Here is an 18,196-nt window from a genome sequence, read left to right on the forward strand (position 1 = left end):
GTGAGCTTCTCCCCGATAACCACTCCAATTTTGCTCAGGCTCCTTGATACCACACTGTCAAATGCAGCATTAATCTCAAGAGCCACCACTCTCACTGCACCTGGACAACATTCAGACTTGGCTAATAAATGGCAAGTCATTTCATGCTACACAAGTGCCAAGCACTAATCTCTGGCAAGAGAGAATCGAACCATCACACTTGGTCGTTAATTGCATTACCAACTCTGCATTCCCCAACATCATGGTGGAAGGTTGCCATTGACCAGAAATTGAATTGGACCACCCTTATGCATTGTGGTTACAAGAACAGTTCAGATGCTGGCAATTCCACATTGGGAAAGCAGGAGGTGAGTTTCTCAAAAACCTATCCACCATTTATGATGCAGTGTGCTAGAGGACTCTCCACTTTCCTGTAAGTGCAGCTCCAACACTACAAGGAACTTGATACCAAGCAGGCTATTGGCTGGAACCTCATCTAGCAGCTTCAAAATTCATTCCTTCCACCAAAGCAGTGGCAGTCGTGCACACCACCTCCATGATTTACAGAACCCAGCAAGACTCCTGTGACAGCACCTTCCAAACTGACGATCTCTACTGCCTAAGGTGGCCGGGCAGTAGGTGCATGGGAGCACTATCAACAGAGCTTTCCTGAAACCCACATACTAACCTGCCTTGGCACTATGTTGATAATCCTTTACTGTAGCTGGGTCAATATCATAACAGTCCCCCAACAACTCTGTGGTGTATGCACCACACTGATTCCAGCATTCAACAAGGCAGTTAGGTGACTTTCTCCAGGGCAATTGGGGCTGGGCAGCAAAGGCTTCCATGGAAGCAATGCCCTACAAACAAAAAAAAATGGGCAATTTCTTTAGCATGTACTTAAGAAATGCAGTTAGCTACATTATTCCAGTCATTTTTGTTGGGGTAAACCAAGTATTAGATTAGATTACTTAGTGTGGAAACAGGCCCGTCGGCCCAACAAGTCCACACCGACCAGCCGAAGCGCAACCCACCCCTACATTTACCCCTTCACGTAATACTATGGGCAATTTAGCATAGCCAATTCATCTAACCTTACAATATAATATTTTAAGAAAGACCTTCAAAAACATTGAAACATGCTATATTTTATTGATTGAACTTGTGCAATTCGAACGAGTAACTTATTGACATAATCAGGTGTCATAGATGTACATTCAATCCATAGAGAAATGCAAAGCACCAGAGGAAAGAAAAGCAAATCAAACATTGACAATGATTTTAAAATCTTGTTCAAAACAGTAACAGAAATAAATGTTTTAGCCTGAATTGGCATCATATTGGCTTGTATAAGGTCCGGTTTACCACAGAAATTAAATCTTTCCAAGAAAAACTTACTCAAATTTGAACTAGTCCATTGGTTTTAGTTGACTATAATGAAGTGAGAATGTTGCAATACATCCTATTCAAGAAAAAGAGAGGGGTTTGGCCAATTGACCTATAAATGTGTTCCGTATGTGCAGCTGAGCTGCTCCGAGGCCTGCTCCCATGATGCACAAACATTAGAGAGGAACTACTTCCCATGGGGAAGAGGCCAGAAATAATACATCACTATCCAATAGTGATGCAGATGCAGTAAACAGGAGAAAACAACACATTCTTGTGCTTCTATGGTCCAGCATTACAATAGGATTATTTTCTTTAAAAGACACCCAAAGCCCCAACACATACTGCACCAGTAACACAATATTTGTATTCTTCTATTTTTGTATTTTCTATTGCTGTACCTTCAGTCCAGTTTGAATGAGTCTGCCAATGGCAATTTCTACCAATATAGCTACAAAACTACAACAATTCAGCTTAACATTTTCCAGTAATTGGCATAATCAGCTGAAGTGCAAATTTATTAACCAGCGAACGACTAGTAACTAGCTTGCACAGCTTGCTCCAAAGTTTGTGATCCAATCTTTTAGACACTTCTCCTTGGGCATTCGAGGTTTTTTTTTTAAGCAAGATGCTATCATTTTATCATGATGCAGAATAGTGTTCTGCACTTAAATGAACTGGATCATTCAAATGACTGAAAAGTTCAGTTAAACATAAGTGGGGGACAAAAAGCTAATATTGTAAAACTCAGCCCAAGTGAAGGGCTGCACTAACACTCATCTAGACTGCCAAAATTAGAACGAAATCAGTCTGTCCAAGTGGCTTGGATAGGAGTCTAGGTGCCCACAAGACGCTTAAACCAACAGAAGCAATTCTCCACAAAATCTTTCAGGCAAATAGATATTATAGAATTTACACTCTACCATACAGTAAGCAGCTGCTCAGAAAAGCTCACTGATTTACTGAAATATTAAATAATCTTTTTCTCCACCCAATACATGTAGTCTCCTAGATGTAACAGCTTGCAAAGAAAAAAGCATCATTCAAAAAACAGAAATGGTATCCCATTAGATATCCATTTTAAACTGGCTTTGAGCAGACTGCTTGTAACTTTATCTTCTGCTTATTAGTTGGATGACATTTTTGCCTGTACTCCCATTTCAAATCAGTGTCACAGGGAATTGACTGGCTTATAATAACTGGACAGATTTCAAGCGATGATAACAACTGATTGTTGCACTTGATACGTTTTAGCACGTATGAGAATAACACAATTTACGAATCTAAGAACTATATGTAATTCAGTTAATAAGTTATCTTAAAATTCAGTCTTTATTTCTGGCAGACTCATATCATGAACTGTGCAATGAGATTAGCCACACCAAGAACTATAAGAGAACTGTGGAAGATCGCAGACGACCAACTCAGCTGTCCTCTACGGTGGAGTGACATCATATGAATAAGAGATGGATAAACAAATACAAAGGCAAGACCGCATGTTGCTCCTGAATACCTGCAGTAAAGAAAATCAAAAATGATAGAAAATAATATAATCGCTTCAGATTTTTTTCATAACCTTCAACAGGAGGGAACATATTCTAGATTGAAGAAAATCTCCAAAGTGAAATCTCAAATCCAAAAGTGAAATCATGCAAAAGATCATAAAAAACATAATAGGAACAGAAGTTAACCATGCAATCCCTCAACCTTGCTCCACATTCAACAAAGTGGCTCATCAGATTTTAGCTCTGCATTCCTGCCTCCCCACAATACCTTTTCAACCCCTATAAGTCAAAAATCCTTCCACCACTGTCTTTAAAAAAAAACACACTGACCTTGTCTCTATTCTTCTCTAGCTAAGAGTTCCATGGATTCAAGACATTGAGGAAAACTTCTCATCTGTCTTATTTTTAAACTATATCCTCTAGTTATAGTATGACCCCCAAGGAGAAACATCCTTTCATCATCCACTAACGTATGCCCCCTCAGCGTTTGGCTTTTGGTTTGAACATCTCTGGAAATTGAGTCAGACACATATTGAGCTCAATCAGCTATGTAACTGTGGAAAGGATGTTCTCCGCTCTGGCAGTGGTAACATACCACAATGTTTATTAGAAGCAGCTAGTTACACTTGGCCTTGTGCCAAGGAAACATTACATTGTCTTGGTCCTTCAAATATTTTCCCTGAGTCAGTCCAATAAGAATCTCCAATTCATTTAAATACTAATGGATCCAACCTGTCCAACCTTCACTAACAAAATAATCTCTTCATCCCAGTAAATGTTTGAGTGAATCTTCGTTAAACCACTTCTAATACGATCATCTCTTAATTAAGGTAACCAAAACTGTACTTCAGATGTGGCCTCAATGACCCTAACAACTATAGCTACACGTCCCTATATTTATATCCCACTTTCTTTGCAATAAATGACATTCCTTGTCTTCTGAATCACCGTTCATATTTCCATACTTTGTAGTGTGCACCTAAACATTGCTAAAACAAGCAGCACAATGGCTCAGTGGTCAGCACTGCTGCCTCACACAGGCACCTGGGTTCAATTCTACCCTCCAGTTTGCATATTCTCCCAGTGTTTGCATGGGTTTCCTCCCGGTGCTCCGGTTTCCTCCCCCAGTCCAAAGATGTGCAGGTTAGGTGGGTTGACCATGCTAAATTGCCCATTGTATCCAAGGATGTGCAGACTAGGTGGATTAGCCATGGGAAATGCAGGGTTACAGGGTAGGGGTGGGTCCAGGTGGGATTCTTTTTGGAGACTCTCAAGAGACCGAATGGCCTGCTTCCAAACTGAAGGGATTCCAAAAGGAGACTTGAAGCTGAAACTTTTTCAACTTACATTCAGAAGTAGGATGAAAGAAACAAATTTGAAAAAGAAGAGTGTACTATTCAATAAATTCACAAAAGGGTTTTCTCGTAACAGGATGCTGCTATCAAGTCAAAAGTAAGTTTTGCCAACCACAAAATGAATGCGATATGGAAGTTCCAGTGATAGTATGATGCCAGGTACCTCGTGTATACGGCTTAAAGGCAGAACATATCAAATACATCATGTTGACCATTCATGAACTGACAGCATGCGACTCACGCTCAACCAGCCCATGCTTTTAAGCCTCAAAAAGGTGTATTCACCATTGGATGCGATTCTTCTATTGAAAGTTATGCATTACATAATCCACTAGGTAAAAACTAACTCAAGGACCGCTGAAGCCAAACATCAACTCGAGGACACCTCTTCCTACCGCCCCCTTGGCTACGACCCCATCCCTCATCACCAAACCATCATCTCCCAGACCATACACAACCTCATTACCTCAGGAGATACCCTATCCACAGCTTCCAATCTCATAGTCCGGGAACTCCGCACTGCCCGGTTCTACCTCCTTCCCAAGATCCACAAGCCTGACCACCCTGGCCGACCCATTGTCTCAGCATGCTCCTGTCCCACTGAACTCATTTCTACCTATCTCGAAACTGTCCTATTCCCCCTAGTCCAGGAACTCCCCACATACATTCGAGACACCACCTCCACCTCCTCCAAGACTTCCGTTTCCCTGGCCCCCAATGCCTCATCTTCACCATCAATATCCAGTCCCACTAAACCTCCATCCGCCATGACCAGGGCCTCCAAGCCCTCCATTTCTTCCTCACCAGACATCCCCAACAGTACCCTTACACCAACATTCATTCGTTTGGCCGAACTGGTCCTCACCCTTAATTTCTCCTTTGAAGCCTCCCACTTCCTCCAGACCAAAGGGGTAGCCATGGGCACTCATATGGGCGCCAGCTATGCCTGTCTCTTTGTTGGCTACGTAGAACAGTCCATCTTCCGTAATTACACTGGCACCACTCCCCACCTCGTCCTCCGCTACATTGATGACTGTGTTGGCGCCACCTCGTGCTCCCGCGAGGAGGTTGAGCAAGTCATCAACTTCACCAACACATTCCACCCTGACCTTTAATTTACCTGGACCATCTCGGACACCTCCCTCCCCTTGCTGGACCTCTACATCTCCATTAATGACGACCGACTTGACACTGACATTTTTTACAAACCCACGGACTCCCACAGCTACCTGGATTACAACTCTTCCCACCCCACCTCCTGCAAAAATGCCATCCCATATTCCCAATTCCTCCACCTCCACCGTATCTGCTCCCAGGAGGACCAGTTCTACCACAGAACACACCAGATGGCCTTTTTTAAGAGATTGCAATTTCCCTTTCCACATGGTTAAAGATGCCCTCCAACGCATCTTGTCCACATCCCGCACCTCCGCCCTCAGACCTCACCCCTCCAACCGTAACAAGGACAGAACGCCCTGGTGCTCACCTTCCACCCTACCAACCTTTGTAAACCAAATCATCCGCCGACATTTCCGCTACCTCCCAAAAGACCCCACCACCAGGGATATATTTCCCTCCCCACCCCTTTCCGCCTTCCGCAAAGACCGTTTCCTTCGTGACTACCTGGTCAGGTCCACGCCCCACAACAACCCACCCTCCCGTCCTGGCACCTTCCCACGTCACCACAGGAATGCAAAACTTGCACCCACACCTCCCCCCTCACCTCCAAGGCCCTAAAGGAGTCTTCCACATCCAAAGTTTTACCTGCACATCCACCAATATCATTTATTGTATCTGTTGCTCCTGATGCGGTCTCCTCTACATTGGGGAGACTGGACGCCTCCTAGCAGAGCGCTTCAGGGAACATCTCTGGGACATCTGCACCAATCAACCACTCCGCCTTATGGCCCAACATTTCAACTCACCCTTCCACTCTGCCGAGGACATGAATATCCTGGGCCTCCTTCACCGCCGCTCCCTCACCACCAGATGCCTGGAGGAAGAACGCCTCATCTTCTGCCTCAGAACACTTCAACCCCAGGGCATCAATGTGGACTTCAACAGTTTCCTCATTTCCCCTTCCCCCCACCTCACCCTAGTTCCAAACTTCCAGCTCAGCACTGTCCCCATGACTTGTCCTACCTGCCTATCTTCTTTTCCACCTATCCACTCCACTCTCCACCCCCCGGACCTATCACCTTCACCCCCTCCCTCATTCACCTATTACTCTGTGCTACTTTCTCCCCAACCCCCATCCTCCTCATTTATCTCGCCACCCTTCAGGCTCTCTGCCTGTATTCCTGATGAAGGGCTTTTGCCCAAAACATTGATTTTTCTGCTCCTCAGATGCTGCCTGAACTGCTGTGCTTTTCCAGCACCACTCTAATCTAGAATATTAGATAATCCAGACTAATTCTCGAATCTAATTTGTGACTTCTATAGTAAGAGCACGCAAAAATCTTTGTTCAATCTTTCATTATTTCCTTATTTTCCATTTATTATCCAAACTCCTTTCAATTGGACATATGTCCATTTTACTTCCTCTGGTCCTTTTAAATACCTGTACAAACTCTTACTAGATTTGTTTTCAACTAGCCTTCTCTCATCCTCATCCTTTTGCTGTTTGCTATACTCTCGCCAATCTTCTGTCCTGTAGTCAATCTTTGCAGAATTATATGCTTAATCTTGCAGTGGGATATTGAACTGGAAGGGGACCAATGTCCTGGGTGGAAGGTTTGCTAAAGTGGTACAGGAGGGTTTAAACTAGTATGGCAGGGGTGGGTGGAAACCTGAGCTATATACCAGTGGTGAGAGTTGATGGAGATGAGGCAATAGCAAGTGGTAGTGCAGCCAGTGGGAAGGAATTTCCTGGGAAAGAACCAAGGGATCGGATAAAGTGTGTTTGCTTTAATGCAAAGAGTATCAGGAATAAAATGATAAGCTTAGAGCATGGATAAGTACCTGGTGCTATGATGTTGTGGCCATAACACAGACGTGGGTTTCTCAGGGGCAGGAATGGTTGCTGGATGTTCCAGGGTTTAGAACATTTAAAAAGAATAGGGAGAGGGGGTAAAAAAAAAAGGAGGGGGTGTAGCACTGCTAATCAGAGAGGGTATCACAGCTACAGAAGTTACCATTGTTGAGGAGGGTCTGACTACTGAGTCAGTACGGGTGGAAGTTAGGAACAGTATGGGAGCAGTCATCTCATTAGGGGTTTACTACAGACCCCCCAATAACAGCAGGGAGATTGAAACAAGCATACGTTGGCAGATTTTGGAAAAGTGTGAATGTAGGAGGGTTGTTGTAATGGATGACTTTAACTTTCCAAATATTGATTGGAACCTCCTTTGAGCAGATGGTTTGGAAGGAGCTGTTTTGGTAAGGTGTGTTCAGGAGGGTTTCAGTATGTTGACAGGCCGATGAGGGGAGAAGCCATTTTGGATTTGGTGCTCGGCAATGAGCCGGGGCAGGTGTCAGATCTTGTGGTGGGAGAGCATTTTGGTGATAGTGACCACAACTGCCTCACATTCTACATAGCTATGGAGAAGGAGAGAAGCAGGCACAATGGGAGGATATTTAATTGGGGAAAAGGAAACTATGATGCTATCAGACGTGAGTTGGGAAACATGGACTAGGATCAATTGCTCCATGGAAAGGGCACTATAGACATGTGGAGACTGTTTAAGGAACATTTGTTGCGAGTGATGCATAAACGTGTTCCTCGGAGATAGGCAAGAAGGGATAAGGTAAAGGAACCTTGGATGACGAGAGTGGAGGAGCTTCTCATCAAAGGAAAGAAGGCAGCAGATGTAAGGTGGAGGAAGCAAGGGTCTTGCTCAGCTCTAGAGAATTCGGGAGAATCCAAAAGGCATTTTACATGTGAGGAATAAGAGAATGATCAAAGAAAGAGTAGGGCTGATCAGGGATAGCATAGGGAACTTGTGTATAGAGTCTGAGGAGGAAGGGGAAGCCCTAAATGAGTTTTTTGCTTCTGTCTTTGCTAAAGAAAAGGACCTTGTGCTGAACGAAACCATTGAGGAGCAGGTAAGCGTGCTGGAACGGATAGAGATTGAGGAAGCTGATGTGCTGAAAGTTTTGGCAAACATTACGATTGACATGTCGCCAGGGCCAGACCAGATTTTTCCTCGGCTGCTTTGGGAAGCGAGAAATGGGATTGCTTCGCTGCTTGCGAAGATCTTTGCATCCTCACTCTCCACCAGAGTCTTACCTAAGGACTGGAGAAAGGTAAATGTATTTCCTTTCTTAAAGAGAGGAATTCGGGAAATCCCTGGCAAGTACAGACCAGTCAGTCTCACGTCTGTCGTCTGCAAGGTGTTAGAAAGGATTCTGAGGGATAGGATTTATGACCATCTGGATGAGCATGGCTTGATTAAATGCAGTCAGCACGGCTTTGTGAGGGGCAGATCATGCCTCACAAATCTCATTGAGCTCTTTGAGGATGTTACTAGACAAATTGATGAGGGTCAAGCGGTGGATGTGGTTATATGGACTTCAGCAGGGCATTTGATAAGGTTCCCCATGGTAGACTCGTTCAAAAGGTCAGGAGGAATGGGATACAGGGAGATTTAGCTGTCTGGATATAGAATTGGTTGGTCGACAGAAGACGGCGCGTGGTAGTGGAAAGAAAGTATTCTGCCTGGAAGTCAGTGGTGAGTGGTGTTCTACAGGGCTCTGCTCTTTGTAATTTTTACTAATGATGGATGAGGAAATTGAAGGATGGGTTAGCAAGTTTGCAGACAACACAAAGGTTGGAGGTGTCGTTGACAGTATAGAGGGCTGTTGTAGGCTGTAGTGGGACATTGACAAGGTGCAGAGATGGACTGAGAGGTGGCAGATGGAGTTCAACCTGGATAAATGCGAGGTGATGCACTTTGGAAGGTCGAACTTGAAAGCTGAGTACAGGATTAAAGACAGGATTCTTGGCAGTGTGGAGGGACAACAGGATCTTTGTGTGCAGGTTCATAGATCCCTTAAAATTGCCACCCAAGTGGACAGGGTTGTTAAGAAAGCATATGGTGCTTTGGCTTTCATTAACAGGGGGATTGAGTTTAAGAGTCGTGAGATCTTGTTGCAGCTCTGCAAAACTTTGGTTAGACTGCACTTAATACTATGTCTAGTTCTGGTCGCCCTATTATAGGAAAGATGTGGATGCTTTGGAGAGGGTTTAGAGGAGGTATACCAGGATGCTGTCTGGAATGGAGGGCTTATCTTACGAAGAGAGGTTGACTGAGCTTGGACTTCCTTTATTGGAAAAAAGGAGAAAGAGAGGGGACCTAGCTGAGGTGTACAAGATAATGAGGCGCATGGATAGAGTTGATAGCCAGAGACCTTTTCCCAGGGCAGAAACTGTTAACACGAGGGGTCATAGTTTTAAGCTGGTTGGAGGAAATTATAGAGGAGATGTCAGAAGTGGGTTCTTTACACAGTTGTGGGAGTATGGAATGTGTTGCCAGCAGCAGTTGTGAAAGCATTGGGGATATTTAACAGACTGCTGGACATGCATATGGTCACAGAAATTTCAGGGCTCGTACATTAAGTTTACCTTACATGAGGATCAACAGTCAGCACAACATCGTGGGCTGAAGGGCCTGTTCTGTGTTGTACTGTTCTATGATATTATCTTCAACTCGCTAGTTAGTGCGGATTGTGCAGCTTTTCCCCCCACAGTCTTACACACCAAGAACTTTCAGTCTTCTGAAATATTTCCTTAAAATATCTGTCTTGGCTTGTCTATTGACCCAAGTCTTAACCGAATTTCTTAGTTCATATTAGCCAAAAGCCTTAAGTATGCTTACATGTTTAGATCGTGAGTTTTAGACCCACTCTTCTCTTCCTGAAACTGAAATCAAATTTTAATCACATTAATAATTGCTACCTTAAGATAACTTTACTATTAAGTCATTCATTAGCCCTGTCTCATTGCATCACAATGTACCCAAATATTGATAGACTAAGAACAGACAGACAGACCGACCTCTAGAGGGCCAGATGGCCAATTTCAGGCATTCAAGGTCCTGGAATTTGAAATGGAGCAATAATTCAACTGTGAAGCGATACTCTTATATTCCATTAACTAGCAGTCAGTATTTTAGTTTATTTTTAAAATAACATTCGACCCTTATGCCCTCTGAGTTTATCTTGCTCATGAAATCCACCTCTCATTCCCTCTGTTCTATTCCCACCAAATTGCAGATTTCCCAACTTTTCCTCTTAGATATTACAACAAAAAATTCTGCCTTTTCAGGTACAGTCATTCCCTTTCTTTAGATCAGTTAACACACAAGTAAAATGACTCCACATGCTCATAAATGACCATTCCCATCATTAACCCTTTCTCCTCCAAAGTCCTTGAACACTTCATCTTGCCCAAAACGCGATGAATGAATTCCTCCAAAATGGTTTCTGCACTTGGCGCAGGACTGAAACAGCTTGAATCAAAGTCATAAATTAAGCCTTGTGTGACCATGACAGGAGCAAACATTTCCTCTTAATCCTTCAATTTATTGCAGCCTTTGGGAGGTGTTTTTGAGAGATAAACTGTTATGACTCCATCACCCAGTTGCCCGGGATTGCTCACCTGGTTGCATTCTTACCCATCACATGACCAGAAAGTCACTTGCCCTGGATCCTCCTTTTGCCTCTGCACGGTTACCTCTCAAGTCCCTTAGAAGTTCAACGTTTGGCATCCTGCTATTTCATTTACATGCTGCCTTTGATTGACACTGTCTGAAAGTGTGTTAGTTTTCTCACATATGCGGATGACAAATCAGCTCAGCTCCACCCTCACCACAACCCCTCTCTGGTTACTAAATTATCAGACTGCTGATCTAACACTCAGTACTGGAAAAGCAGAAATATCCACAACTACTGTTGGGATACCATTGTCTCTGGTTCTCACTCCAAACACTGTTCCCCGACAACAGACTGAATCCCTTGCCTGGGTAACAGAAATTAATCAAATCATTCACAAACTTGAAGTCACAAAGCATCTGACCTCACATTCACACCATTACTATGACACCAATTTTCATCTCCATACGCTGCTCGATTTCATTCTGGCCTTCACTATCGCGAGAAGCAATATTCCAATACATTTCTGGCAAACTTCCAACGTTCTCCCATCCTTAAACTTGAGGGAATTCAAACTTCTGTTGCCCATGTCCTAGCCCTCAGCAAATCCTGCCCCTCTATTGATAGTCACTGCTCACTGACCTATATTAGCTTGGATCAAGGAATTTTTTAAAAAAAAATTTCTTCTTAGTTTTCAAATCCCTCCATGAACTTGCACTCCAAGGTCTCTGATCAGCAACACTCCCCAGGACCTTACCATTAAGTGTGTAAGTCCTGCCCTGATTTGTTTTCCCAAAATGCAGCACCTCACATGTATCTAAATTTAACTCCATCTGCCACTCCTTGGCCCATTGGCCCATCTGTTCAAGGTCCCGTTGTACTCAGAGGTAACCTTCTTCACTGTCCACTACACCTCCAATTATGGTGTCATCTGCAAACTAATTGTCTCTTATTTTCACATCCAAATCATTTATATAAATGAAAAGCAGTGGACCCAGCACAGATGATTCTTTTAGCACTCCACTGGTCACAGGCCTCCAGTCTACAAGGAGATTTCAGTTATCTGTAAGAATAAGGAGAGTTATGATAGGGGACTTTAACTTTTCAAACAGAGTGGCACTGCCATTGTGTTAAGGGCTTGGATACAGGGGAATTTGTCAGGTGTGTACAAGAAAATTTTCTGATTCAAAGTGCAAAAACTTGACCTACTCTTAGGACATAAGGCAGGCAAGTGACCGAGGTGCCTGTGGAGGAACACTTTGGGGCCAGCAACCATAATTCTACTGGTTTTAAAATAGGGATGAAAGAGGATAGAACTTCAACTTTTAGATCCAGTCCAACTTGGAGGGAGGCTAATTTTGGTGGTAGTCAGCAAGAACTTTCAAAACGTTGACTGGGGGCAGATGTTTGCAGACAAAAAGGGACAGCTGGAAAATGGGAAGCGTTCAAAAATGAGAATAATCCAGAGACAGTATATTCCCGTTAAGGTGAAGGGAAAGGCTGATAGGTGCAGGGAATGCTGAATGACTAGAGGAATTGAAGTTTTGGTTAAGAATAAGAAGGAAGCATAAGTCAGGTATAGACAGCCGAGATCGAGTTAATCCCGAAAAGAGAGTGTAAAAGCAGTACCAGTATTTATACGCATGAAATCCGGAGGGCAAAAAGGGGACATGCAAAAGCTTTGGATTCTGCTTAGCCCTATTTGCCAAAGGGATCCTACTGATATGTTAAGAACAAAATGGTAACTAAGGAGAGAATAGGGCCCCTCAAAGATCAGCAAGGCCACTTGTGTGTGGAAACTCTGTAGCTTGGGCAAGATACCAAACAAGCATTTTGCATCAGTGTTGACTGCGGAGAAGGATATGGAAGATAAAAGAACATTGGGAAAAATATCAACATCAAGAGATGACCACAATACAAAAAGGTAGTGGTGCTGGACATCTTAAAAACATATAAAGGTGGATAAATCCCTGGCACCTGATCAAGTGTACCCTAGAACTCTGGAAAGCCAGGGAAGTGATTGCGGGGCCCCTTGCTGAGATATTTGTATCATCAATAGCCACAGATGAGGTGCTAGAAGACTGGAGGTTGGCTAACGTGGTACCTCTATTTAAGAAAGGTGGTAAGGAATAGCCAGTGAACTATAGACTGGTCAGCCTGACATTAGTGGTGTGCAAGTTGTTGGAGGGAATCCTGAGACAGGATGTACACGCATTTGGAAAGGCAAGGACTGATTAGGGAGAGTCAGCATGGCTTTGAGCAAGGGAAATCACGTGTCATGAACTTGATTGATTAACAAAGGAGGATTGAAGAGGGCAAAGCAGTGGACATGATCTATGTGGACTTCAGTAAGGTATTCGACAAGAGTCCTCACAGTAGACTGGTTAGCAAGCTTTGATCTCATGGAATACAGGAAGAACTATTTGGATTTGGATACAGAACTGACTTGAAAGTAGAAGAGAGGGTGGTGGAGGAGGGTTGTTTTTCAGACTGGAGGCCTGTGACCAGTGGAGTGCCACAAGGATTGGTGCTGGTTCCTCTGCTTTTTGTCATCTATATAAAATCTTGAAGCAGCTTTGGCAGCTTGTGCAGAAGGGAGTTTAAAGAAATTTAATTAGAAAGGTCAGATGTAAACAGTATCTGGATATCTCAGAGAAAGAATGTAACAGAGAATCACATTTGTTGAGTCACTGAAATGCCTGTAACCTTGTTAGTTAAGCAAGATAAAGTTAGAGTGATAGTGCACCGAGATTGTATCTGTAAAAATGTATTACTGTATTACAGTTCTGAGGAAGGGTCACCAGACCCAATACATTAACTTTGATTTCTCTTCACTTATCTATCAAGCCAGGTTTCATGTGTGATCATACTTCTTCCAGTATTAATCAGGTGGGGTCATAAATGTTCAGATTCCATGAACATAAAATTAAATTTTAAATAAAGACTCAGCAGAGAAAGCACATTAGTAACAAAGTCAAAGAGGAAAAATTTCAATTTTTCTTTTCAGAAATGAGATTTGAAGGACAATTATCAAGCAAACAATGTTCAAGTTTAAGAATGGAAGTGTTAAACCACTCCCGTATACGCAATGATCTATCTGCATGGTTTAACTTTAATGGATAGGCAGTGACTCTGAATCATCACTGAAAACAAGTTGTAGCTGGAATGCATTCCTTTGCAGCTAACTCTAATTTGAAGAGTAGGAATTTAATCATGATAGCATCAAGCCTACCAAAACAGAACCACAGCTAAAAGATCACAAACATGAAAAAGGTACTTCCTTAGCTTTATAACATGTAGTAACACATTTAAACAGACTGTCTGTCTGCCTGTCTACCTATATCACTCTGCAGACTCAGTCATACTTATTACTTGCCACCTATTTTTGACTCAGCTAACATGATTTCACTTCCCTCCTAAGTCACTAACAGATTGCAAATAATTGTGGCTCAGCACCAATCCCTGTGGCACTCCAGTTTGCCATCATGAAAACCCTTCTCCCAATTTTGTCTATTAGTTGTCAGCCAATCCTCTATCCATGTTGATATGCTACCCCAACACCATAGGTTCATTTTATTAATTAGCCTAAAGTATAGTACCTTATTAAACACATCTTCAAAATCCAAGGTCATGGCTTTCAATAAGACAGAGGAGCAGAAATTAGGCTATTCGACCTATCGAGTCTGCGCTGCCATTCAAATCATGGTTGATAAGTTTCTCAACTCCATTCTAGTGCTTTCCCCCAGTAATCTTAGACACATTCTTGACTGTCAAGGGGATCAATCTCAGTCTTAAATACACTCAATGACCTAGTCCCACCCTTCTGTGGCAATTTATTTAATCAATTCACCACTCTCCGGCTGAAAATGTTTCTCGTCTATGTTCAAAAAGGGTCTTCTCTTTACTCCAAAGCTGTGCCCTCGGGTCCTAATTTGTCCTGCTAATGGACACATCTTCCCAACGTCCACTCTGTCCATGCCATTCAGCATTCTTTAAGTTTCAATTAGATCCCTCCTCATACTTGTAAATTCCATCGAGTAATAATCCAGAGGCTTCAAAATGTTCCTCATATTAAACCTTTCATTCCTGGGATCACTCATGAACATCCTTTGGACCAGCTCCAGGGCCAGTACATCCTTCCTGAGGTACGAGGCCCAAAATTCCACACACTATTCCAAATGTGGTCTGACCAAAGTGTTATAGAGCCTCAGAAGTACATCCGTGCTTTTGTATTCTAGTCCTCTTGAAATAAATGCTAACAATGTATTTGCCTTCCATCACCCACTCAACCTGCAAATTTATCTTGAGGGAATCCTGGACTAAGATCCACAAGTCCCTTTGCATTTCAGACTTCTGAATTTTTTCCCCATTTAAAAAAAAATAGTCTGTGCATCTATTCTTCCTACCAAGACCTCACATGTATTCTATCAGCCACATGTTTGCCCATTCTAACCTATCTATATCCTGCTGCAGCCTCCCTGCCCCAATGTCGAGGAGAGGTAATGCCTGACAAATCTGCTGGAATTCTTTGAGGAAGTAACAAGCAGGTTAAACCAAAGAGAACCAATGGATGTTATCTACCTGGACTTCAAGGTGGTCTTTGACAAGGTGCCACACAGGAGGCTACTGAGTAGGATCAGGGCTTAAGGTGTCAGAGGCAAGGTGCTAGCATGGATAGAAGCTTGGCTGTCTGGCAGAAAGCAGAGAGTGGGGAGCCAGTGACAAGTGATGCTCTGTAAGACTTGTGTTGGGACTACAACTTTTCACTTTGTACATTAAATGATCTAGATGAAGGAACTGCGGGAATTCTAGCTAATTTTGCAGATGATACAAAGATAGGTAGAGGGGCAGGTAGCATTGAGCGGACAGGCTGCAGAAGGGTTGCGACAGGTTAGGAGAGTGGGCGAATAATTGGCAGATGGAGCACATGTGGGGAAAGTGTGAGGTCATGCACTTTGCAGGAAGAACAGAGGCATAGACTATTTTATAAATGGGGAGAAAATTCAAAAACCTTAAGTGTGAAGAGACTCAAGAGCTCCAGTCCAGGATTCTCTCAAGGTAAACTTGCAGGTTGAGTCAGTAGTTAGGAAGGCAAACGCAATGATGGCATTTTTTGTTTTAGACGACTTGAATATAAAAGCAGGGATGTACCTAAGGTTCTATAAGGCTGTGGTCAGGCCACATTTGGAGTATTGTATGCAGTTCTGGGCCCCATACCCCAGGAGGGATATACTTGCCCTTGGAGGGTGTTCAGAGGAAGTTCACGAAAATAGTCACAGGAATGAAAAGCTTAACATATGAGGAACAATTGAGGACTCGGAGTTTTGAAGGATTGGTGGTGAGGGTGGGGGTGTTTCCAGTAGCCTCGACAGAGTGGATGTTGGGAAGATGTTTCCCTTGGTAGGAGAGACTAGGACCCAAGGGCATAGCCTTAGAGCAAAGGGAAGACCTTTTAGAACAGAGATAAGGAGAAACTTCTTCAGTCAGAGTGGTGAATCTATGGGATTTATTTATACAGAAGGTTGTGAAGGCCAGGTCATTGAGTATATTTAAGACTGAGATAGATAGGTTCTTGAGTACCAAGGGTTACATGGAGAAAGCAGGAGAATGAGAAACTTATCAGCCATGATCAAATGGAAGAACAGACTCAATGGGCTGAATGGCCTAATTTCTGCTCTTATGTCTTATAGCCTTAATACTATTTGTTACTCCACCTATGTACCATCTACAAACTTAGCCAGAATGCCCTCAGTTTCAGTTCCTTCATCAAGACCATTAACGTATAAAAATGAAAAGTTGTGGTCCCAACACAGACCCTTACAGAACACTGACTGCATAAGGGGAATTTTAAAAGAGTCGTAGTTTTTACTAGTAGAGCTAAATGCTAGTTGTAGCTAGAATTTATTTATTTCTAATAAATAGTCATTCTTGCCAAGTACAGAACCCTCGTACACTGTCAACTGGGTGTAAAAAGGACAGAAATTGAAGGATCTTGCATATTTAAAAAAAAGTTTTAATTTTTGTCAATTCCAGGAATAGATGGGTTTGATATTTAGTCTGCCACAACACAATTAACACTGAGCATCTTTCCACACTGGCCTGACTGATGTCCCTTCGCCACTCCCAAATAGATTCACCATCTGTGTTACAAATGCCTCAGCCTGAGTGAAATTACTTCTTTTCGCACAGTTCTCTGCTCTTCCAATTGAAGTCATTAAAAAAACCTAATCAGCAGCAAACTCAGGAGAGAAATGCATCCAACTGGAGCAGCATCTTCTTGCATGGTTTTCCTTTCTTTTTGTTGCCCCTGTCAAAAGGCTGTATCTAAAGCATTTCTACCTTCTTTCAGTTCTGAAGAACTTAAATTGGGCTTAAATTGTTAACCCTGTTTCTCCACATTACTGTCAGACCTGTTAAGTATTACTTTGTATTAATCAAAAATTGCAAAGTACAGCCTTGTCCAGAGAAGGAATTTAAACAAAAAGTCTAAACTACATTTGTCCTGAGAAACAGGCACACTTATCTCACTGAGATACAAGGAAATAATTATTTCTAAAAAATTAAAAAATAAAAAGCTAAAACATTTCAATTGCAGCACTTTCATGAGCACTATATTTTAAAAGGGAACAGTCATACATAATTAATAACCAATTTGACAAGAGGTTCTTAAAATTAAAAAATTAGAAGTGACAGATCTATATTTCAAAGTTTCAATAGCTCTATTGAACTTCTGAAATAATAAAGTTTAAAATATTAAAAATAATTCCACAAATACCTTATGATTCCTCCTATATTGGGGTAAAATTTTGCGACAAGGACTCCACTACACACAACCACAATGTTTAGGATGAACACATGTAAAAAACTGTGAAGAGAAAAAAAAAAGTAAAACAACTGGAAACTGAGTGTGGTGACGCCAGAAGTGATAGCAGTCAGCTCTAAACAGGATTTGGAGGAGTAGTACGTTGCATGGTATGATTTTACAAGGCAACAGAGAATATGGCAGAACACAAGACACACCCCAAAGCACCCTTTCTAGTCACCATTGTGACGCTGCCTCACCGAATGATCTTAGGAATCATTATTCACTCTATTTTACTCTTCCAACTGATGCAGCAAGTTGGGGAACATCACGCTGTAGTTAAAAATGTGAGTAGTGAGACTAAGTTTGGAGCAGATGGGAGTTATACTACTCCCATAGTACAATAATATTTTTTGGTTCCCGGAATATTTTGATAGAGGCCGTGTAAATCTATAATATTACTTTTGGCAGCCATTAGTAGAAACCAGGATTTAGAGAGAGAAAAAAGAATGCAGAAAAGATTGATCAAAATGGTTCACTGATTTCAGCTAAAATGGATAGATCAGAGAAACTAA

The 18,196-nt window shown here is 42.4% G+C and overlaps 1 protein-coding gene across 5 annotated transcripts in view; it reads right to left on the reverse strand.

Moving 5' to 3' along the window:
* Window positions 1-1,110: 1,110 nt before the first annotated feature.
* slc38a9 (solute carrier family 38 member 9) overlaps window positions 1,111-18,196 on the reverse strand; it is an 81,301-nt gene continuing 64,215 nt past the window's right edge. For all 5 annotated transcript variants that reach the window (XM_060823155.1, XM_060823223.1, XM_060823242.1 and 2 more), the window contains 2 exons: window positions 17,595-17,684; window positions 1,111-2,881 (listed from right to left, as the gene is read on the reverse strand). In XM_060823155.1, coding sequence (XP_060679138.1) covers window positions 2,716-2,881; window positions 17,595-17,684 — 256 coding nt within the window. In that variant the 3' untranslated portion in view covers window positions 1,111-2,715. The remainder of the gene's footprint in view (window positions 2,882-17,594; window positions 17,685-18,196) is intronic.

Source organism: Hemiscyllium ocellatum, chromosome 1 (assembly GCF_020745735.1).
Source record: "Hemiscyllium ocellatum isolate sHemOce1 chromosome 1, sHemOce1.pat.X.cur, whole genome shotgun sequence".
NCBI classification, from domain to species: Eukaryota; Metazoa; Chordata; class Chondrichthyes; order Orectolobiformes; family Hemiscylliidae; genus Hemiscyllium; species Hemiscyllium ocellatum.